We start from the raw sequence: 25,324 nt of genomic DNA, 5'->3' as shown, positions 1-25,324 counted from the left end.
GTATGCAAAACTATTGAATTTTGTCAGCAATAGAAATTGAATTTCATATTTTAAACATATTTTTAGAGAATTTACAATTACAATTACAATAAAAATTAAGAGATTATCTTACTGTACTGTAGTGGTTGCGAAATGACCCCAGTTGTAATTTTTAATAACATAACAATAGTAACAATTCAATTCAATTCAAAGACTATATATTTCAGTATATAAAAGTATGTACATTGCACTTTATAACATGGGTTTTTTACCCGAAGGTATTGTATCCTTCATTGGACAACAATAGTAACATAATAATCGAGTCGAAGTCTCTGAAATCTATGTTTATTATGCGAAATTAATATATTTAATTAGCAAAATGTTGAGTTTGAAATAAGATTACGGGTCGCTATACTTTGCATATAGTTTTCGTTACGTTCCATTACTTTGTTAATTTTCCGAGACTTTTAGCAAATTGCTAAATTAATTCAGATTTTTTAATTTGCACAATCTATTCAAGAAATGACTTAATAAAATGCCAGTTTTTTATTCTATCACAACCCTCTTTATATTCTACATGCTCATGTTTTTTTTTCAAATTAAATTTAGTTGGAAGTAAGTTTTCATGATTATTTTAACTTTTGCTATTTGTGAAATTAAATAAAAAATTTTAAGTTTCTACTAAATTTTGCGCATGTTTGAGGCCCCCATGGCCCGGTATATATATAAGCACATATCTTTAAAATAATAAAATTACATTCCTTGCGTTCTTTTTAATAACATTAAATTTCATTGAACAAAGTTTTCACGATTAATTCGCTTTTTGTGAAGTATTTTTTTTTATTATTAATATTTGCTTACGGACGTTGGGGGTCCCCCTGGCACGGGGGCCCCGTATTTTTGATACGGCTGATACGGCGGTAGTTACACCCCTGTTAAAAACCAAGAATATAAATCAATGTCAGTAATGTATAAAAGAAAAATCAAAGGTCATCTTACACCTACCGTTAGTGATTGGTGACAAGATATTTTACAGATTTGATTTGAAAGATAAATTCCAAATGTTTTTATTTTTATCGATAACAATTCTTGATCAGAATCATTATTTTATTGTTATCATTATTGTTATTTGTTTTTATACATAATCTTGTGATATACTTTGTTTTGTTCACTTTTGTTAGTCAAGGTATTCATTCTTCTAGTATTTATATATAATTTATGTTTATATATAAATTATATATCGTACGAGCTAGATGTTCTCATGGTTTAAAATATATGTGCTTATATATATATATATATATATATATATATATATATACATATATATATATATATATCTGTGTATATAAATATTTATGGTTTTTGCAAATATTTGTTTGTTATCTTAGATTCGATTATAAAAAAGTTGAGATTGAACGGAGTTCCAAAGTCAATATTTATGTAGCAAACAGATATCACATAAAATCGCCAGGTCTTATTATCTCGTCCAGGATGCGTGTTGTTTGCAATTAGTACATCAGTGCCAGAGTTACCGCGCCGGTTTCTGTTTGGATAACATTAAGATATCGGATTTATTTTCGGTAGACACTGCTCACCTTGAAGTAAATCTATGGCTATTATATTAAAATACTCTCCTTTATAAATTACATAGCATAAATAAATAAAGAGTATTTCACCTAACATAATAAATAGATGGAACAGGTAAAGGAACTGTTTTCCGTCGTAAGACTTTGGCTTTGATACTTGTTTGCTCATGCGAACAACGAACCTCTTTTCACATTAATGAAAATTTAAAGAAGGGGAGACTGGGCACGGTTTTGCCCTTTTTTTGATCAGCAATAATTTTATAACCAGTTTTCTGGGAGAAAAGTGAATCAAATGGTAATTTGAATATTTGTCTATGTGAAAAAACTTAAATTCTGTCCTTAAATACGATGGATTGGTCAAAAAATCAAATCATTCAAGAAAAGGGCAAGTGACAAAAGCGTCCACACCCCCGGAATAATTCGATAGCTATGAACACCAAAATAACTTTTATTGTCAGAAATGACTTCATTGTCAGAAATATGTAACACAACACAACATGATCATTTTAACAAAGTTTATAAATATATAATCATAAAATATAAAAAATATAATATTTTAAACATAGCAAGAAATTTCTGTCTTAAATCTTTTTTCTTCTTACATTGAGTTTTCCTTTTCCTTTTCTTTTTGCTTTAAGTTTTAGTTTATTTTTTCATTTAATCTTCACCCAAATACATGTCGTAACCGTACCCACAAAATTTATATCAAACAAAGTAATCTATGTGTATACGGGTAACAATTATTAATTAAAGAAATCGAACAAAAAAAAATTTTTGGCTATTTAAAATAAATGCGGTCTACAGATCATGCTAACGCAAGGACTGAAACCAATAAGGGAAACTTGTTCAACCAATCATACTACATTTATTTTTCCTTGGACTCTTTCTCAAAATCAGCATAGTTTAACTGTTATGACGACTGTTACTACTGTACCCTGGCATAACCGTACCCAGTCTCCCTTAATATAAAGAAATAAATTTATATAAAGAATTCATCTTTGTTTTACTAAATTACTGTTTTTTTATTCTGGTTTACTAAACTATAATTTCTATTTAAAAGCAAAATATTAAGTAATTTTGTGGGCATCTTGGGGTGTGAACGGTTGTGATACTCGTCCTTTCCTCATACAATTTGATTTTATCACATATCGCATTTAAGGACAGTACATATTTCAGTATTTCTACGTACACAAATGTTGAACTTAATGTAGTATTTCGTCAAAAATATTTATCAGCAGAGTTGGAATAACTATTTATTCGATTTATTTCTTGTTAAATTGTTTTTTAACTTAATTTTCTTTCTTATTCACTACGTTTTATTGTTTACACCTTTGCCATGGTAAAGGTGCAGCTGGTCCTGTTTACCTCATCTGCATGCAAGATTTTTGAGGGTTATTTACAAAAAAACCGTTGAATCTAACGTAAGGTCTTGTATACTAAACAACAGTGCTCCTAACCAATAAACTAACAATGAAAGAAAATGCTCATGTTACGGATTTTCAAACTTTGCCGTTTATCTCTTGATAGCGACGTCGTAAGATTCAAGGTGAGTGTTTATACATCTTTTTTCCTCAAATATTGTTGTTACAAAATTCTGAACACTACTTATTTCTGAGATATCGGTGGTGGACCTTTTCACCCACGGACCTTTAAGCCCTCCTCCCTATTGTTTTGTCATCCTAATATAATTACATATATTATAAAGTAATTAAATAGGTACACAAAAAGTCCACATTAAGTACACATTTGAATATTATTAAAATAAAAACTTTTGCTCGTAGAAATTTTCTTACCGTCTCCGATATCGACTGCACTATGTCTGCAGAGCTTAGTGGCTAGTCTCCTGATTGATCTCTGAATTCTGTCGTTCTGGAACATCAGAACGAAGTAGAAGATGTACATAACGAGTAGTGCTAATGCTTCGTACCAAAAGACCACTCCGTCCCAAGAAATCGCAACCAGCATCGCGATCGTCACCGAGTAGATCACGCAATCACGTGCCAAAGGCCATCGCTCCATGAGAATTGGCTGAAATATTTAATTTGCAGTTCATTTTTGAAAACAATTAAGACGTTGCATGCCACTGATACAACTAATGGTTCATTTTTGAAAACAATTAAGACGTTGCATGCTACTGAAACAACTAATGGTGTTTTGTTAAGATGATTAAATATAATTATGCAAACGTCACTAAAAACAGTCAAAATAGTTAATAAATACCGAATATTTGAAGTAATTTTAACAATATGAAACTTCTTAAAACAGTGTGAGATCGCACGCATAATGAATAATTTTCACGGTACTCATGGAATTTTTTTTTTAACACAGGTTCACAAAAAAGTTGTCTTTATTGGGTATGCGGCATATGTTTTCTTTCCAATGTAATTTTTACCGCTAAACACGAATCTAAACTTAAAATTAGGGGTTAAAGGGCGAAAAAAAAACTTAAAAAATAACGAAAAAATCTCTGATCCATTAAATATTCTGCATGATAATTTTCATCTTATAATTTCTGTCATTTCGTAGCGCTTTTGAGCTTAAATAACTATTTAGAATTCACTTAACCGTCCGGTCAATAACCAAACTTTCACCATTCGTTCTATAACAGGGTACCCGAGTACCCACCTATAGCGTGGTAGAATTACAAGTCATTAGTGCAATATAGTCGCGAAATAGCTACATATAAGAATACAGTTTATAGTCCTTATAGAAATGAGTTTTGAAGAGACATTTGGACAATGCTGAGTAGTATTTTAGCAAAATATACAAAGCCAACAGAAAACATAGCAATCGACGAATAACTTTATCCATACCGAGGTTGAACTAGATTCATTCAGTCAAAATCCGTTAATTACGGAATTAAAGTATAGCGGATAAGTGATACTAAAAATTTGTATCCACTTACTGGACAGCTTTACACTCGAAATCAAAAGATGATCGTGAAAAAAACGTCGGTGAAAGAGTCGTCAAAGACTTAGTGTAGCAACATCACAGTGGATAATTACTTCACTAGCTTTTCACTGGCAAAATTTTTATTTTCTTGAATTATCTACTATGCTTGGATTTCAAGAAAATGTTACTATTAAAGCAAATTAGTAATTATGCTATCATTAATGCATCATGAAGCAAAAATTAGTGATAGTGAAAAGAAAAAACCCGAAATTATCGAGTTTTATAACTAAAGTCAGGCTGGAGTAGACACGATGGATAAAATGCTTGATAGTTATACTACAAAATGATCAACCAAAAGTTGGTGTTCGGGCGTCTTTTCGTTTTATTATAATATATTGGCCATGAAGGTGACAAACTTCAGGGCATTAAGCTTTACACGGAATGGTTGCTACCCCTGGTAGAGGGCGTAGCGGAGTGTTTTAATTGAACTAGTTGTTCACTTCTAAAAGTAAAGTCCGCTTAACAACATGTAAATAACCAATAAAAATAAATATATCTTCTTTCATTATTATAACTTAGTAACAAATCAGTGATTGTAATTAGAACTGCAACAAATACATAATATACAAACAACTCAGTGTTTAATACAGTCCACAGCTACAAGTGTTAAATTATAACCCAACAACCTGAATTATCGAAGGAGAGTTGTAATGAATTCTATAACTACGTAACAAAAGTACATGTGGCCTCTAACATTTTACTACAACATTCTTGACATTGCCTGCCTTGCGGCATATATTTTGTATTATAAAAATAATAAAATGTTCGTTAAAAAATCGTACGAACAACGATTATTTTATAGGCAATTGGGCAGAGAACTATGTACTCAATTCATTAAAAGTCGTTTGCCTAATGCACAAATTATGAGGCACTTCTCAACAAAAGTAGCGATTGAATCTATTCTTGGTCGAACTGTCAATCCGAATGGGCAGCCATCATCATTTGTTTCATTGACATTCACAGTCACCTCGCGATTCAACTGAGAGAAAAAAGATTACAGGTGTATGCTAAAAATATGTCCAAAGTGAATTTGAAAAATGTCTCAAAACTAGGAAAATATTTACCTATTTGTGATGAACATTGTATTACAAACAAGACATGCGAAGGATGTACGCTATAATTATTACTAAAATGAATGAAAACGGAGTTATGTTTTTCTTGCTATTTTGGTTATTATTTATAATAAGAATTATTGCTTAAATAAAAAAAATTGCAAACTATATTGTCTATTATCATTTAAAATTCAAATTATCTTAATACTTTAATAAACAGTTTCTTAAGAGTGTATAATCTTGTCATTTATATATTAATACCCGGTTATTGAACGAAGAGGGTAACAAGTTACATAGTTAATAACGTTTAATTATTAAATAATTAATTTTGAAAAGAATGACAAAAATGGGTCTTAAATTACTTCAACTTTGGAGATCCGAATGGCCATAAAATTTTTTCTGAAAAGGAGGTAATATATTATATTTTATACCTGTAAGTTACAATGGATACCCGGGTACCCGGTTATACACCGGATGGTCTATTAAATGATCTATTAAAATTTGTTTGTAGATTACAGTTACAGCAGTTATTTCTAAACATATTTTCAAATATTTAATTGCAACTGTGTTTGCAAGTTACCCAGGAGGAAGGGAATATGTTTGCAAATTACTGCTGAACTATAAAAAAACTTACTTTTATTTAATAGAAACTCAGAATAAAATTTTATATAATAACAGACATAAAATTTTAATTGTAATGGAGATCACTAGATCGGAAATTTTGTCGTTTTTTTTATACTTTTCAAATTTTTTTGTCATTTGACCCCAAATTTTTTTGACTTTAAATTGGTGACCCGCAGTCACGAACCAAACAAATGCAGTACACCTAATACAGACAATTTTTTTATGAACCTGTGTAATCGTTGATTGTTGGAAAATAGTGTTTTATGAATTAAAAATAAGAACTTTTCTAGTTAACCAAATTACTATATAAAATAAAAATTCAAGAAAACAAATGTAATTCAATTACATCGGTAGTAGAAAAGAATCATGGCTAATAACATGATGCACCCAGTTGCTTACATCTACATTTACGTGAATCGACCATTATTAGTAAAAGAAGTTAAATTAAATTTTATATCACCGAAAAAATTATATACTTAAGGGGTCAATTCTTCCATTAAAAAGAAATGTTATTTTGCTATCCTATCTTGGTATAAATTGGTAGTCAATTGACAATTTTATTATGAGCGCATTTTCCTGATGTGCCTTTAATACACACATACCCAGAATTAGGTTTTGTTTTACGCGCAGGGCGCCAGATTGCACAGCAAATACACACTTTTTTACAGTTTTTAAACAATTGTAAGAATTGCAACAAATATTAATGCTGAATAAATTTTTAAATAAAAATATCTATGTATAAATACAACAACAGAGATAGCAAATTATTATGATTGGATACAAGGACGATGATGGAATTAGCATAAAAAATGCGATAATATTCAGATTTAAACTATGTTATCGATTTAAAAAATTTTCAAATAAATAAAAAAATTATTCATGTTTTTCTTTCGATAAAAATCTTAATTGATTGTGAAATAAGCGCAATACGCTTTTCATAGATGCTGGATTGATGCCTACATTGTTGGCGTAATTTTGTGCATTTGTTTCTCTCGATAAAATAATAATTTTGAAAACACAATTCATTCGGTAAATAATATATAAGGGAAGTATGGACAAAATGATATGGTGTTTTGTTTTCTATTGATATTCATTTTTTAATGGTATTACAACCAATGCCAATCGTTTATTTATCTTTAACTCATTGACTATCAGTAAGAAAGAATTTTAATTGAGTAGCAACTAGAATAATATATTTATTAAGGAAAATGCAGTTTGTTACAAAAATCATTTTGCCCAGATAGTACGTACAAAATGACATATAACAAGGATATACTAAGATACTAGTTTTCAATAAAGTAGTTCACAAATAAATTGTTTTGTCCTCTTCGGGGCATTAAGTAACATCACTTTGCTGGACTCAGAACGGTAAATGAGAGTTTTGCAATAAATGCAAGTCTTTTCTTGTTACCGGTAGATTTATTGGTCTGTTTTTAGCAAATATTTCTCGCATACTTAGAGTAGAAGTTAATTGTCAATCACTTTTGGCAAATTAACATTTATGAAAAAAAATTATTCTGAAAAAATTAGATTTTTGAGAAACTGCCTTCATAAACATTTGATCAATTCTTCACCTTGTCAATACAAGTAAAACGTTTTTTGAATTATTAAAAACGGACGCTCCGTTCTCTTAAAAACTGAGTTACCGTTTTTGGCACTTTTTGGCCCGTATCTTAGGAACGGCTAGACCTGTGCTTGCCAAAAACTAATCAACACGTCCTCTTATCAATACGAATCGAATGTTTTTGGAATTATTCAAATCGGTTGATCCTTGTTCCCGAAATAGTTGACGACAATTTGTATCCGATCACACATACTCACATACATCCATTTTTTCTAAGATATGCCAAAATACTCGGAAACCTCTGAAACGTAAAGATATATAAAAATTTTCGTTTTCGATTTTTTTGCGATTACTATAACTTGCCCTACGGGAAGTTGAAAAGTAAAAAAAATGCCATTTGGCGGTCAAAAATGATCATTAGACATATGCACATCAAATTAACAGATATTTTAAAGAGATTCCTATGGGTTCCGTACCAATGTTTAACCGTTAGACGGCGACGCGGCGCTTACGCGCTTTTACATTTCGTCTCTATGCAGTTAAAGCAGTACGATTGCTTTGAAAACACGTTCAGAATTTCCAAAATAGTTCAAAATAAAATTCCTAGTTCCTCAAAAATCTAATTTTTTCAGGGTAATTTTTTTTTAAAATTGTTAATGTTTAAAAAAAAAATCATTTTTGGTACGGAAAGTTGCTGCAATTTGCCTTAAGGCACGATGCCATGCGCCTCACTTTTTTTTATTTTGGATATAATTTACATCTGTCCAATAGACATTAGGTAAATTTTATGAATGACAAAATAACAAAGAAGCTGTCTGCAAAATAAACTATTGAATGCTTGAGAGAGTGCGCAGTTGCAATCTCTCCTAATTTAAGAAAAAATTATGATCTAGATTGACTTGGAATGCATGCGCCTCACTAGTTATGAATTTATTCATGTTATACAGTCGAGAAAACATTAATAAAACTAGTCAATTTTTAATCAAGGCTACTATTCCGTTTTATCCTCATATACCATTTTGACCATATTTTCCCTAATATTAGTATTAGTATTCATACCTTACTTGCAGCAAGTCCGCCCAGAGCACCCACGCCTAAGGTATTGAAGAGAGCCGAACCCACAATCGTTCCCAAACCCATATCTGACTCCGTGACAAATGTGCTTATAACGTTCACAAAAAGCTCCGGACAGGACGTGGCGACAGACATAAAAGTAGCCGCTGCCACATTCTGGAATAAAATAAATTAATTAATTTCTGCCATTATAAAGTAACTATAAATAACATAATTGGTTCATAATTCTAAATTACATCGTTTGAAAACGTCCCTTTGCATGGTTCAAATGATGTAATTATGTAGGTGCTAGAATGAATTCATATCGTTTTTTTCACAAAGTTTTGTAATTCATTATCGAGTATTATTACGGTAGTGTTATTTAGAGTATTTTCCATCCCTAAATAGTTTTTTTTAGCAATCTTTCTAGTAAAACTCGGTTACCATATCGAAATAATTCTTCTATAGATTCGATGAATTTGTGGTCACCTCATAGGTCTCGAATAAGTGCTCAGACAATCCAAGCAGTATAGTACAGAAGATGTTCGATAGAACTAGGGAATGCAATACCGATGGAAAACTTCAATACCGGTATTTCGGTAATCTTCCATTTTAAAACCGGAATACCGGTAAATTACCGGTATTTTTATTATCTTACACAAACGTAAACAAAATTGAAAGTTACTAGTACAAATATAAAAAAAATGTTTATAAAACTACAACTATATTCAACTAAACAATAAAAACAATAAAATAAAACAATAAGTATATTTTTTTTAACTAATAATTTAACAAAATTATATTCAATTTAATTAATTCATTATCACTATATTGATTACTTTTCACCAAAATCGAACTTATGAGTAAGAAAGACCAAAAACTAATAAAAGATCATATTACATTATTATAATAATCTGTATTGTCTGTATCCGGTGTGTTGTATTGAAAAATAATTTTCTACACTAATTTAAGATCGGATACTTTGTCAAGATAAATAATAAGTTACTATAATTGTTGAGTATTATTTTTTATCACATTGTGATGCTTTTATAGTATTTTCAAACTTCCGAATACTGCCGAATACTTCCACTGAAATACGATGACTTTTTGCAACGCATTTCTTCATATATTATTTATATTAATAAAAGAATACTCCCGTAAAATCAATTTCTCAGGCATCAAACATCTACATGTTTGCTACGAATACAATAATGAATTGTAATATAGGGTAGAGTGGGTCTTAAAGGTCTGCGGGTAAAAAGGTCCACCAACAATATCTCAAAAATAAGTAAAGTTAACAATTTTTTAACAATATTTGAATGTAGAGGGAAAAGGATTGTGTGGATAGTACAGCTATTATTTCGTAAAATCCCTTTAAATTAAAAATAAAAGATTTGACCAATGCGCCCTCTGGCTTTTCACCCCGCCATGGGGGCAAAGAGGACCAGGCGATTTTTTTTGAAAAAAGTAACAACAACAAATCAAATTTTTACAATGCCGAATTAACTGGGAGTTTTGCTGAGCATAGTCAGATATAGTTGTTTTGTTTGATATGCGTTATTTGTTGTGATATAATCTCTTTGGTTTTTACAATATAATTGCTCAAAGCCAAATTGTACTCTTGTACCTTCCCTAAATGCATTTTAAAATTTTATTTTTTTGTAAAACTCTACGAATTGATTCCAATACTATATTACAGAATAGAGATGAGCTTATCATATCCGAAGCCGGATCAGTTAGGATTTGACTCCGCTTCAAAGAAGAGTTATATACACTTAACAACTCCACAACTCCGATAACTTTGAACCACTTCTTTCGACCAAAATCTTTGTATTAGAAAAAAATCTCAAGCAAATATCTGCACATGTTAACAGATTTAGTACCAGTTTAGGGAAGTCGGATATGACAAATCCTGTGAAAAAACTCCACTCGGATTCACTCCGAGGAAGAAGTTGTATCGGAGTAATAACTCCGGAGAGAGTAACCATCTCTATAGAGATATGCCTCTGTACTATAGTACAGAGGCATAACCAAAAATACCATATGGAATAACTTTAACCTTTAGGTGATTCTAGTGTTGCTCTTAGACTACTGTAGATATTTAGAAATTGATCAAATTTTTTAAAACATTGTACCGGCTAATTATTATGCATTTGCGATAACGCAATTATAGCTTTTACCTAAATATTGAAAATAGAGTTATTATACTTCGAGAAATGTAGTGATAACTATAACTTTTACGATTTTGTATTGCTTTTTTATGGCTAAAAATGTGCTACAAGTAATTGCTTTAAAATTTCTGATAACAGAGTTAATGAAATCGAACAACTTTGTAGTTTGAAAATATGGGCCTCCGGTTATAGGTATCTTAGAACTAGTCTCCAAAGTTTAACTTTCTATTAAAAATATTAAATTTCATTTTTTATAGATATTATTTGTTGCTGACACAATTTATGTGAAAATATTTGTATACAGTTAAATATGTAAGCAGTGCACTACTTCAATAAATTTTTACAAACCATTTGCAAAATAACTTCTAACAAAAGGAAATAATGCTTAATATTGTTATACTCGTATATCTAAAAACCAGTATACATATTTTCCAAACAAATTCTTCATGATTATCAGCGTTTTAGATTATGAATAATCAAAATCATTTAAGTTGATAATAATAGAAAAAATCACTTTTTTCTATTATTTTTATTTCTATTTTTGTATACTGTTCCAATGAGCTTCAAATGATATCACACTCAAAACTGTGTATTAAAATGCATATTTTGCTTATGCGAGATGCTTTCAATTTTACTAATTAAATTAGTAGATGTAAAAATTTATACTTAATTATAATTTTAGCAAAGATTCAATAATGGTAAAATATTACTAACCGGCGATATATGCAAATCTTCGCAGATACATTCCACAGATGGAATAAAGTAGTCGTTGCATATCACAGCCAAAAGGGTGAAGCAGTAAACGCCAGCAATAAAATGCAGTATTATTGCACCCTGCGCCAGTTGCTCATCTGCAAACAGATATAATTTTATATAATTGTAGTAAATAAATTTGAAACGTACACATTTATTAAAAACTTTTGCTTATCTTTACGTTTCAAATGTTTTCTGAACATTTTGGCATATACTTCATAAACAATTGATGTGTGAATACAATTTTTATCTTCCCATAGGGCAAGTTATAGTAATCGCAAAAAAATCGAAAACGAAAATTTTTATATATCTTTAAGTTTCAAAGGTTTTTGAACATTTTGGCATGCCTTAGAAAAAATGAATATATATATGTGTGCGTGCGTGTGTGGGTGTGCAGATACAAATTTTCGCCGGCGATTTCGGGAACAAATTTTGAATAATTCAAAAAACATTCGATACGTATTCGTAAGGAGGCGTGCTTGTAATAGTTTTTGGCGAAGGCAGGTCTAGCCGTTCTGAAGATACGATGCAAAAAGTGCCAAAAACGATAACTCAGTTTTAGTAATTCAATAAACATTTTACTTGTATTGACAAGATGAAGAACTGATTAAATTTTTGAGAATGCAGGTCCAGCGGTTATGGACTCTCAATAAAAATAAGTTAAAAAAATGTCATTTGGCGGTCAAAAATGTTTATTGGACTTATGCACATCAAATTATTATTATCAGATATTTTATAGAGATTTTCATAATGTGTACACATTTTGTGTAATTTTTTTTGGTTCGAAAAAACATAAAATTAGCAAATCGATTTTCTAGCTAATAGAAACTCGTAAATATTCAATAAAGTTTGTAAAAAATACCCATGTTATTTTATAAACAATAATTATTGAAAAAATGAATTATATAATTAACTAATAAAATTAGCAATTATTTTAATTAATGAATATACAAAATTCATATAAAGTAAATGTAGGACAATAATTTATTTCTACTTATTCGTGATCAAATTACTTGACCTAAATAAACATTAATTTCAAAGATATTATTCATCACAATTTCATTTTTTGGTTATTCCGATATAGGGTTTAAAATCGCATTATATTAATCGATAAATAAAGCCATTTGTGTAAATCAACATTACTGATAAATTTCATCGATATGGTCTACACTACATCATGAACTATTCAAAAATATCTAAATGTAAAGTTCAAATCATAATTTTTCACTTATTTCACTTATTTTGATCGAAAGAACACAATCATGATAATTGCAAACAAAAATTAAAATAAAAATCTTAAAAGCGGCATTAAGTTCGAAACAAATCAAGCTTCAATCAGTTTATTATAATAATTTTAAGAATTATTTAAACAATCCAAAATTTGAAAAGGATCCAGTTACATACAGTATAAGTATAAGCTAAGTGCAATAATAAGTTTGAATTATATTACATATATATAATTAAAAGATATTATCAATGTCCCGAAAGAGAAGTTTATGTTTTCAAGAAAAAAAAAATGGATTTTATAATCTTTAACTTCCCGTAGGGTAGTTATAGTAATGGGCCGAAAATCTAAAATGAAAATTTTTGCATATCTTCATGCTTTGAAGGTTTCTGAACATTTTGGCATACTTCAGAAAAAATGGATGTGTGTGTTTGTGTGTTTTGTATGTCCACATTTTTTCGTCTACGTTTTCGAGCCCACGGATCAACCGAATTGAATGGTTTAAATTGATAGGAAGATTCGTATCAATTCCTATTGATAGGGAGATATACTGATTAGTTTTTGCCAAAGGTAGGCCCAGCCGATACGGAGATACGGAGCAAAGAGTGCAGAAAATATAAATCGAGTTTTTGAGTGAACGGAGTATCCGATTTGAATGATCTAAAAAACATTCAATTTGTAATAATTGGGAGAACAGGTGATTAGCTTTTGACCAAGGCAGGTCCAGCCATTTCGAAGATACAGAGCTAAATGTGCAAAAAATGGCAGTTTTTGAGAGAATTAAGCGTCCGATTTGAATGATTCAAAAAACTTTCTGCTTGTTTTAACAAAATAATTGCTTTTGGGAAAAACATTTTTGGTTTCAATTTTTTTTTTCAAAAAAAAATTTTTTTGTATATCGAAAATAATTCAGATTTTAATTTTAGTTCTGACTAAAGTTCTAATATACTTTAACAAATAATTTCAACTTTAAAATTCAGTAACAATTGTTCTTATATATATATTAGGCAATGTTATAATATTTATAATAATCTATTTGAAAATATTTAATATTCCTCAAACATTTCGTCACGGTACGGGAAGTTTCAGCAATTTGTCTTATGGCACGATGCCATAAACCACTAGTATTGTTTTGTTATGAGACCAGATTTGTAAAAAGTATGTGTGTATATGGGAGACGAATTTTGATCTATAGTCTGGACCAATTTTAGAAATTAAATCTATTCTCTCGGTTTTTTTACATTAGAGCAACAACCTTAATTAATTTTGAAATTTCAAAAACTGTTTGAGAGATATTGGTTGGGAATCGCGCTGATTAGTTTTCATAAAGATCGACCGAGCAGTTTTTTTATAATTACTTTCAAAATATTTTTTTGAGACCCTGATAAAACTTAGTATAAGGATAGATTTTGTAATCTAACATACTACAATTCATCAAGTTTTAGAATTCATCAAAGTTTAGAATTATATATTATAATATGATAAAAACAAAGTAAAAAGATATGATAGGATGCAAAATTTTGGTTCTATTGATAGTTGGATAGTTGTGAGGAAATTATTTGAATTTGGTATTCTATTTTCTATCCTATGTCACAGGGTAGGATATCATATTGTACGAAAATAGATAAGAAAGTTTAGTTTTCCTAGAAGTAAATCGGATGAAACGCAAAATTTATCATTTTCTTCTTTAAAGTAACTAAGGTTGGCCAATGCTATGAATTCGAAAATAAAAACTACTCACCAGTGAATAAGTCTTCAGGAAAGTCTTCTACAGAACTAGGAGCTACGCATGTAAAGTCTTCTACAACAGTTCCATTTGCTAATGTTCTATATATAGTTTTCCTGTAAGTCCGTATGTGAAGAGTAAATGTTCTCAAGTCATCATTGTCATCATCATTAGATTCTTGTACTGTGTCATTGTTGATGTTAGAATATTCTACAGTTTCTCTAGATTTGTTGTATCCTTGAACTATGTATACTTCTTCGGCATCCAGTCCGATTTCTGTGACGCCTACCTCATCTGAACCAATTACTATTTCTGTAACAACTGATAATAAAAAATACAATGAGATGAAGAAATATTTCAGTAGTTATCTTTTGAATGTTTGAAAGAAATTGTGATACTATTGTTTTCTGTTTGTGAGCTTTGCGTATACTTATTTTCAAATATGAACAAATTACTTGAAGCGATAAGTTAAAACTATACATAAAATATTATATTTTAGGAGACTTCTTGTACATAAAAACTCCAAAATAAAGTAATATCTAAAATCTCTGTAACAATTCAGGATAAGGAGACGTGCTGATTATAATCATTCTGCCAAATAGTATTTGGCAAAGGCTGGTCCAAAAATAAAATTTAACTGGTGGGGTGTATGGCATCGTGCCTTAAGACAAATTGCTGGAACAAGATTTAGAATGGTAGAAATTTTTATATTGAGAGGAACATGCGAACATGCGAAAATGATTCGACGTTACATTTCTTGACGTAAAACTCATTAATAGAGGCGGTGTATGTTATACAGACTGGTACAGAAAAGATAGTTGGTCCGGGAGATACATTAATTTTAATTCGCATGTTCCTCTCAATATAAAAATTTCTACCATTCTAAATCTTGTAGATCACGCTATTTTATTATCTGATCCCCTGTTTTATGATACAAACATAAAATTAGTTAAAACGATCCTACTTGGCAATAATTTTCCATATAAGTTAATTTGTCCAATTATTAAAAATAGAGTCGCAAAATTACTTGAACCTTTTGATAAGAAACCGGAAGAGCCTGGCAAAACAAGTGTTCCTGAAAAAACTTTTTTCATTAATTTTCCATATCTTGACAATAATTTTAACCAATTATCAAAAAGACTTTTCAAAAAACACAATATTCGTATTACTTTTTCTCCATTAAAACAATTAAAATTTTTATATTCCAAAATTAAAGATGAAACTCCATTAACAAAAAAGAAAGATATAGTTTATAAAGTAAATTGTTTGGATTGCAATTGCTCTTATATTGGCCAGACCTGCCAGAACTTAGAAAAGAGACTCAGGCAACATGAATTACAATGTGAAAAAATAGATAACAAAAAATTTAAAAGTACACTTGTGGATCATGCTAATATCAACAACCATAAGTTTGATTTTGACAATCCCTAAATTTTATTCCATGAGAAAGACTTATTTAAACGGAGCATGGCAGAATCAATGTTAATAGTTCGGACTAACAATAGCATAAATCTAAGAACCGACACAAATATTTTACATGACACTTATATAAACATCATTAATAATTTATAAATTTTTTCATTTATCTTATTCTTTTCAATAAATTAATTTGTTTTTTCATTTTTATCGATTTTGTATGCGATAGCACTCCTTCTGTTTACATTATAATGATACCCTCTCTGTCTCCATCTATATAAGTACTTCAAATTTGTTTAGAATATTTCTGTAAGTGTTATATGTTTCTTTAGTACGGTGTCAAGCATTGCAAGGAATAGTTGGTGTTTTTTGTATACCAAAAATTAAATGAAATTTAAATAAATTATTAAAGAATGTGTAGTATATAAGTAACTGTTTTTGAAATTACACTGAAGATGAGACACACCATGGTCTCGAAACGTCTGTAATCATAAAATAAAGTTGTGTTAAACAAATCTGAGTGCTGTTTTGTTCATATTAAACAATTAATATATATATATATATATATATATATATATATATATAAATATGTGTATTTACGTGAAATGTGATGACGTGTAGGATACATATCTATTGATGTGATTTTTATAAATAAATATACTTAAGAGTGTAAAGTATAAAAACAAATCAAAGTTTGCAAATTGAAATCATATTTATCACCAAAATCTTATATCAAGTGTTTTTCTTAATTCAAATCTTATCATCAAAAATGGAATCCGTAAATAATAACTGATAAAGATAATTCTGTAATAAAGCTTCTGTAATAATTACATAAATAATAAATGACTATTTAGAACGCTTGACTTTATAAACAGAAAAGAAGTCAAGTTCAAAATTTTGTTTAGTTTATTTAATACAAGAATATTTTTTGTAACATAAAATTGATTGGGTCAAAAACTTTAAGGATTTATAACATGTTTTTAGATAGAAATCAAATTCAATCCATCTTTCAGTAAGATAATATTCATTATGAGATAATATATATTTTGAGCAAAATATTAATCAATTTTAAGATAACATATTTTATTCTATCAGTTATTTGCTAATTTACAAGTATGCCTTTTAAATGTATTTATTGAAAATGTTATAAATGATAATAAGTATCTATAAACAGTAAAAAATGTCTATTTGAATTTGAATAAATTGACCCCAGTAAATCTCGGCCAGAGGGGAGAAAAATCGGGGGACAATATTTAAATCTTTGGCCTATATTACCAATATTGCCTCCCGCCTTACCCCATATTGACTGCAGTTTGTTTTCAGATGGACTGGAGAATATTTGTTTTAAAAATAACGAAAAATATGGAAAATACATGGAAGAACTAATATTCTGTATTAAATAGATTATTACAAATAAAAAACTTGATTCCCATCTGATTTGCACTTCTAACTTTAAATTTACACGATTTATACATAATTTTTTAATGTGAGAGTGATACGGGTATTTGATAAACCGACCAAAATTCAGTTCTTCTTGGAATTTTAACTTGGAAAACTAGTGCTGGAACTTTCCGTACCGTAACAAAATGTTCTGGGAATATTAAATGTTTTCGTCTTATATTTATAAGGATTATAATTATTATTTGTTTAAAGTATATTAGAATTTTAGTCAGAATCAAAATTAAAATCTGAATTATTTTCAATATACAAAAAAATAAAAAAAAAAAATAAAAAAATTGAAACAATTTTTTTCCAAAAGCAATTATTTTGTTGAAACAAGCAGAAAGTTCTTTGAATCACTCAAATCGGACGCTTAGTTCTCTCAAAATGACAGTCATTTTTACACATTTAGCTTTTTGTATCTGTGAAATCGCTGGACCTGCCTTTGCCAAAATCTAATCACCTCTTTTTTCAATCATTATAAATTGAATGGTTTTTAGATCATACAAATCGGATACTCCGTTCTCTCGAAAACTCAATTTGTGTTTTCTGCATTCTTTGCTCCGTATCTCCGTAACGGCTGGACCTGCCTTTGCCAAAAACCAATCAGCACATCTCTCTATCAATAGGAATCGATTGATTGAACTATTAAAATCGGTTGATCCGTGCACCCGAAAACGTGAACGAAAAAATGCGGACATACAAAACACACACACATCCATTTTTTCTGAGGTATGCCAAAATGTTCAGAAACCTTCAAAACGTCGAAAAATGCAAACATTTTCATTTTCGATTTTTGGCCCATTACTATAACTACCCTACGGGAAGTTAATAAGTGATATTAACAATGGTCAAAAAATCATAATAATCATCATAAATATCTTTTAAAAGCTATATGCTTGATCGTAACTAGCAGTATGATATTTTCATATAAATTCAATATAATTTGTAAATGTTGTATTAAGAGGGGCATTTGATAAGCCGACCAACATTATTTTTTTCTATATTATCGAATTTGGAAAATAAGTAATTAATTATTGCCAATAGGCATAATCAATTTATGCCAAAAACATCAATGATATCTTGTAAAAAACATATTCTTGATCGGAATTAATTAATTAAATCCATTATAATTGGTTTATGTAATCGTAATCAATCACAAAAGCGTCGTTGCGAGAGCCAAGGTAATGGCCTAATATATATAATTTGCCTTCAACTTAAAAATATTATTAAAAAACTTCTAACTTTGCTTGTTCTTGAGATAACGGTGGAGTTTTTTTAATTAATTTGAAAATTTGCTTTATTTGACTTAAATACATACATTGATTTTTACATAAAGATACAAATTGTATACACCTATTCTGGGAGTATCATTATACTATCATAATATAATATTGTTTGCATATATATATTTGTTTCAATTGACTTGTATAAGTATGAAACGGTGGGGTTCGTTTTTACTCTATATTTCCGTTTTACTCTATCTAAATATATACATTTCTCTTTCGATAATAATTTATATATAATAGATAATATTAATATTTATCTATTGAAATTATTGTAATTATTGTATTAATTATATTTTGAAGAAATATAATGCATTTTCAAATATCAAGATTGCACCTCTGCATAAATAATTTTAGATTTAAATTCTGGAGTTACTGAATATGAACTGAATATTTATATAATTTTAAACATTTTTCTTATATTATTTTCACAATATAAATAATCTTACAGAAACGACCATCAAATTTTTTTATTTCAACATTGGTCCACAATAAATATTTTCTTATATTTTTAGGTCACAATTCAATAAGCTAATTCATTAAACTTTAATTATCGCTTGCCGTCACGACTAAAGCAAGTTAAATATTGATTTGTATTATTATTAAGCCTTATTGTAAACATTTTCGCAAATTCTTCTTCATGTATTGATAATTATATAATCACGTAATATTTTACCGCAAAATATAATAAGAGATATTAAACCACCACAAGATCATCCTTAAATTTTATTTTTTATGGAATATAAATTATTCTAATATTGTTTTAAGATTAGTTGTTTAATACAAGTATAATGTGTAGACAACAACGTCAGATTATTCATGATCTTTTATGCTTTAAGGTTACATTAAAATATATGTTTTTCAAAAAGTCACTTTTGCATTTTTATATAATAACTTGCTCATTAATAAATGTAGAATGCATAGTATTGGTACAAATATCTTTTTTGTCTTTCATTTGGCCCTCCAAATTCAAACAGATGATAGTAACCAAGCATTTAGTAGATATATTTTCATAACCGATAACAATTTCATTTAGTTTGAGAAAATAACATTGTCGAATATTTACCGTATGCTGTCCAACAGCAAACAAAAATAGATATAATTGGTTTTATATAAAATTCTACACAATTCAATAGTGCGTAATTAAGCGAGTAATAAATCCTTCAAAGAAATTCACGGAGGCCATCTCTATTAATATATATATTACTTTTATTATTGATATGTTTCACCATTTCTTTTGGAATGATAAATTTTATGATTTTCTTTTGAAAATAGAATAGCAATGGAGGAACTTTTTTCAACCATCACCTCAAAATCTAACTTCCTGTAGGGTAAGTTATAATAATCGCAAAAAAATCAAAAATAAAAATTTCCGCATATCTTCACATATCATGATGACCTTCTGAACATTTTAGCATACCTTAGAAAAATAGATTTGTGTGTAAGTACTATGTATGTGTGTATATTTGGATATAATATATAACATATATTCAACAAACAGGTCAACAAAAAAAAAATTATTTTTTTGTGCCTCAAATGTTAGAGCTGATTCTTATAGTATTTTTTGCGCTGATTTCAAATCTGCAAACCATTTTTTGTATCAGCTCTAGTTTTTGAGATACAAAGAAGTTGCCGATACCAGGTCCATTCGAGGTCGTCATGGAAAAGAACTTTTCACAGTGTCAACTAATGTCCCAACTAAGGCCGAATGGGTCTTGTAAGTTTGTATGTACGAGTAGTCATATCTCCTTAAAATAACATTCGGAATTGTATTACTCTTTTGTACTTTCGTTCCTTGTATTAGGCGCGCAACTAAGTTCTCGCTGTTTGTCAGTATATGGCTCTATCAGTAAGGGTTGGTCGATTTTTACAAATCCAAAACGTCTTGAAGCAAGCTTAGAGTAAGTAAACAAACTGCTGCGATACATAATTGATTTCGTTTTTGCATTCTATACTTCTGGTTAAGTGAATATGTCCAAATTTATGCCAAACAATCGTTATTTGCGAGGAGTGTTGATTTTCGTCTTCCGTTCAAAAAAAAAAACGGGAACTCAAGTGCATCGAGACCTACGAAAATGTTGCTCTGAGCGAAACAACATGCCGTGAAGAGTTTTGTCGCTTCAAAATTGGTGATGTTGACGACCATCCTCGTGAAGAAAGGCCAAAACCTTCAAAAACGCCAAATTGAAGGCCTTGTTCGAAGAGGATTCGTGCCAAACTCAAGAAGATCTTGCTTTAGAATTAGGAGTTACCCATCAAGCCATTTCCAAGCTATTGCATGCGTCGGGGATGATTTAGAAGCAAGAAACTTCGGTTCCTTGTGAGTTAAAGCCAAGAGACGTTTTTTTGCCTGTAAACAACTGCTCCAGCGGCGCAGGTGATGAAAAATGAATACATTACAGCAATCCAAAGACGAGAAAATATCGGTTCGGCCGAATATTCACTGCAAAAGTTATGCTCTACATATGGTGGGACCAGGTCGGTGTTATTTGTTATGATCTGTTGAGTGAAACCATCACTGGAGAACTGTATCGAACTCAATTGATGCAATTTTTTTATAATAAAGTTACATTTTCATCGAAAAATCAGCGAGAACTTAGTTGCCCACCTAATATCGTAAAATATATCATATATATCGTATTTTAAAAACTAAAGCTCATAGAAAAAAAACAATGTTATTTTTGAAATCAGTGCCCGAAATATACTTAAAAACAGTATTAAAATCGTTTGCATCATTTTCTTTGTTGACCAGTGTTATATATTTTATATAGGGGAAAGTCCCCCAGTACCGGACACCTAAGGTTATTTATAAATAAATCAAAAAATATTTTACGAAATGTTTATTAAATCTAACTAAATTAACAAAAACGCCACGGGCCACGGGCCACACCGATGCCCTCAGCTGGATCAATCGTCATAAGATTTTCATTCTTTTCTAGTAAAAACGAAAAATGGGGGTAAGTAGTGACCGTTAGCACTCACACAGAACAAAATTAAATAATTAGAATAAATTATGTCAATTTTCACAAGAAGTATCAATATGTTTACTATCCGTCGCTAAGGGACGACTTAGTGTACGGTGCTAAGGGACAGGCATTTTCGTTCATTTGGTGGTACCTACTAAAATTGTTTAAAATATCGAATAATATTCTACCATTTTACGGATAATAATCAAAATCTACTTTTATCTATAAATGCCACTCAAATATAAATGCATGAATACACTAGAATTACTTCCATTTATATATAGGTGACGCCGTGATTTTGTGCCTAAAACAACAAAGGGTTGCTCCCGGCGTGGCCGTGTACGTCACAGGTGAGTCTTGGCGCAGGATCCTGCACCAGTGTACCCCCCGCGCCCCTTTCACTTGTATTTTGAAATAAAATGATTTATACTCGCTTAAATAATACGTGTTAAATAAAGTGTCCGGCGTTAGGTGCCATCCAGCATTACGGGACTTTTCCCTATACATAATTTTTTGTCCACGATTTCGAGAGCAAGTATCATCCGATTTCATTGATTCAATTCGATTTGATGGGGGTCGTTCTGATTAGTTTATTGCAAAGGGAGGTTGCATATTTAGAAATTTTGACGCTCATTATTACGTACTAGAACAAAATATTTAAAGTCCTTTATCTTGAACTTAAATATTCGAAGTGTAAGTTAAAACCAAGAAATCTATCAAAATACAAAGTTTCATCAAAATCACAACAAAATTTGACAATTAACGGAGAAACGGCTCAGCTGATGTTTACTAAAAACTAATGAGCACGATTTCCAACTAAAGACATGTCCTTGATATTAAATTTTGGTCGTTTTTTTAGAATTTTAATTATATGTATATTTGATCTACAGACCCGAAAAATTATTCCTAAATTTTATTTTCTAACACTCTTCGAATATGTTTGATATTTATGGTCTTTTCTACTATTGTAGTAGTGTTAATTGCAAATTAAAATAGCATGCGGAATATTTTTATAATTCTATCTTTGTCGATAATCTTATGCGATATTTAAGACAATTATTTGTTGCGTTTGTACATTAATAGGCAAGTTTATAGCTCAAGGAAATACTTCGAGACATTGATCTGAGTAAACTTATAATGATGCATATAAATCACCTATAATAATACATTTTCAGTAGCCATTGCAATTATAATAATTTTACTTCAGAAAGTATTCAATAAAAAGAGTAAAAAATATGCCATTTGGCGGTCAAAAAGGATCATTATACATATGTACATCAAGTAATCAGATGTTTTATATCGATTTTTATAATGTACATATTTTCTTTTACATATTTGTGGGTTCCGTACCAATGTTCATTCGTTAGGCTGCGACGTGGCGCTTACGCGCTTTAACATTTTTCTATAACAAAGCCACGCAGCACGATTGCTTTAAAAAAATTTAAATTTCCAAAATTTTTACATATAAAAAAATCAAATTTTGCATAAAATCTTTTTTTTCGAAAATTTCAAAACCCTCTAAAATCTAATTGTTTCAAAGGTTTCTAATAATTATAAAGCTTTTTTTAAAAAAAAAATTTTCATTACGGAAAGTTCTAGCAACCTAAGGCCTTGAGGCACGATGCCTTGCATCACTAGTTTTACACTTTGCTTGACAATTTTAACGATAAGACTTTTTCATCCAGTAAGAATGTTTGCGATAACGATACCTATTTTCCATACTATGTACATAAAAAATACCCAAAAGAACAAGAAAACTAAAAGTAATATCGAGCAATTGACAGTCTAATCGCCAGATTAAATTTGTATATTTTAATATAAAAAGAAATTTGAATTTGTTCACGCAAAGGAGCAAAAAAAAACTGGGAGATACAAATACTATGTGTAAGTGGCTTGAGTCAAGTTGCATGAACTTACCGATGTGTAAATAATCGCTTTAATAACAACATTTGGCTTTGACAACTTTTAAATTTTTAACAATAAAATATTGAAATTTGGATGCAGCTCGTTATTAGAAAAGTTGATAAGTTTTTGTAAGCGATATTCGCAGACTTACAATGTTTTACAATATGTTCTTCAAAGACGATGAAATCTATCATCATACAAAGTTTCATCCAAATTTCCATTATCTTTTTTTCTAATAAAATATAGAATTAGCAAATACAGTTTTTGCCTCACAAGCCATAAATATAAAAAATATGAATAGATACAAACAACTAATATTAAAATAATTAAAATGATCAAAGCACTTGATTGCAAATAGAACAAAGTGCAGACCTAAAAATATAAATGAGTGAAAGCATGTTGGAAAATACAAATTTGGAAAAGCATCGTCTTAAATAAATCTGAATCTATTTTTTGCTGATTTCAAGATTTGATATTAGTGAAAATTATATGAAATATAAATAGTAAAGTAATTGTTATGAGATTTTTCGCTGTAATTATTATTTTAAAATGTTATTTATTTTTTCTGGATTTTACGCAATTCAAAAACCCTAATTTTCATATTTCTAACTGTTGTCAAATATTCTGCTCGATTAAATTTCGTCAAATGATTCACACGATTTTTAAACTAATTTTTAATTTCGGTAGAAAATGCGTATGAAAAAAGAATTGCTTCCTAAATTAATGCTTTCCGGTGTTTTGTGATAAGTTCTTTATTAGGATTTTCATCTACGCATCTTACAAAAATCAATAAAGGTACTTCGGTTCATTATTCATATCAAAAGAAATATAAATCTAAAATAGAATATCGAAAATAGTTAAAACGATGGGAAAGTTAATTTACTAACTGAAGGGCTATTCTTGATGAAACTATCTTGAACGGTGAGAGTTTACAGGTGTGCTCAGTTACGCACTTATCAATTATTTTCAGAGTTATTACACACACACACACACAAATATCTGTTCATAGGCTGTTTGTGATATGAGTTAAATTTGAACTCGAATTAGGAAGAGTTTATTTGTAACAGGTTACAAATTGCCATTTGCTGCTTAGTGACTACATAAAAATTTCAATTAGAATCATATTTTCATGTATATTTTTTAACATATAGAAAATAAGTGTATTATTTTACATTACATATTAGTTTTTTGTAATAAAACTTACAAAAAAATATTTAACAAATACAACTAGTACACGCTCTTGTTTAAGCCAGCACACAAAAATAAAAAGAAAAACGATATTTTTTACATGATTCATTTTTAACTTCCCGAAGAAGTTTATGTTTTCATAAAAAATCCGATTCGCTAATTTTATGTTTTCTCGAAGTTTCAAGCCATTCTGAATCGAATAAGACCAAATTTGGAAAAAGTATGTGTGTGTGTGTATGTGTATGTGAACAGATTTTTTGCCGTAAATCAACGTTTTCTCGAAAATGGCTGAACCGATTTCAAAAATATAAAAGCCATTCGATATATCTCGATGAGGACTATCGTTTGTCAGTTTTGTGATACGATCGGCCGAGACGTTTCTTTTTAAGTAGTAGAAAAGTGAAAAAATTTTCGTCCGCGTTTTAGCCCGCAATTTTG

At 29.6% G+C, this 25,324-nt stretch overlaps 1 protein-coding gene across 1 annotated transcript in view; it reads right to left on the bottom strand.

Moving 5' to 3' along the window:
* LOC113367169 (sodium/potassium/calcium exchanger 3-like) overlaps positions 1-16,729 on the bottom strand; it is a 31,264-nt gene extending 14,535 nt beyond the window's left edge. The window contains exons 1-5 of the mRNA XM_026608799.1: positions 16,702-16,729; positions 14,701-15,006; positions 11,696-11,832; positions 8,817-8,987; positions 3,359-3,593 (exon numbers count right to left, since the gene is read on the bottom strand). Coding sequence (XP_026464584.1) covers positions 3,359-3,593; positions 8,817-8,987; positions 11,696-11,832; positions 14,701-15,006; positions 16,702-16,729 — 877 coding nt within the window. The remainder of the gene's footprint in view (positions 1-3,358; positions 3,594-8,816; positions 8,988-11,695; positions 11,833-14,700; positions 15,007-16,701) is intronic.
* Positions 16,730-25,324: the final 8,595 nt, after the last annotated feature.

Source organism: Ctenocephalides felis, unplaced genomic scaffold, assembly GCF_003426905.1.
Source record: "Ctenocephalides felis isolate EL2017-DRISC unplaced genomic scaffold, ASM342690v1 CF-g0.4_SCAFFOLD_01170, whole genome shotgun sequence".
NCBI lineage: Eukaryota > Metazoa > Arthropoda > Insecta > Siphonaptera > Pulicidae > Ctenocephalides > Ctenocephalides felis.
Note: the sequence above shows the minus strand (reverse complement) of the source record. Positions and strands in the feature narration are given on the sequence as shown.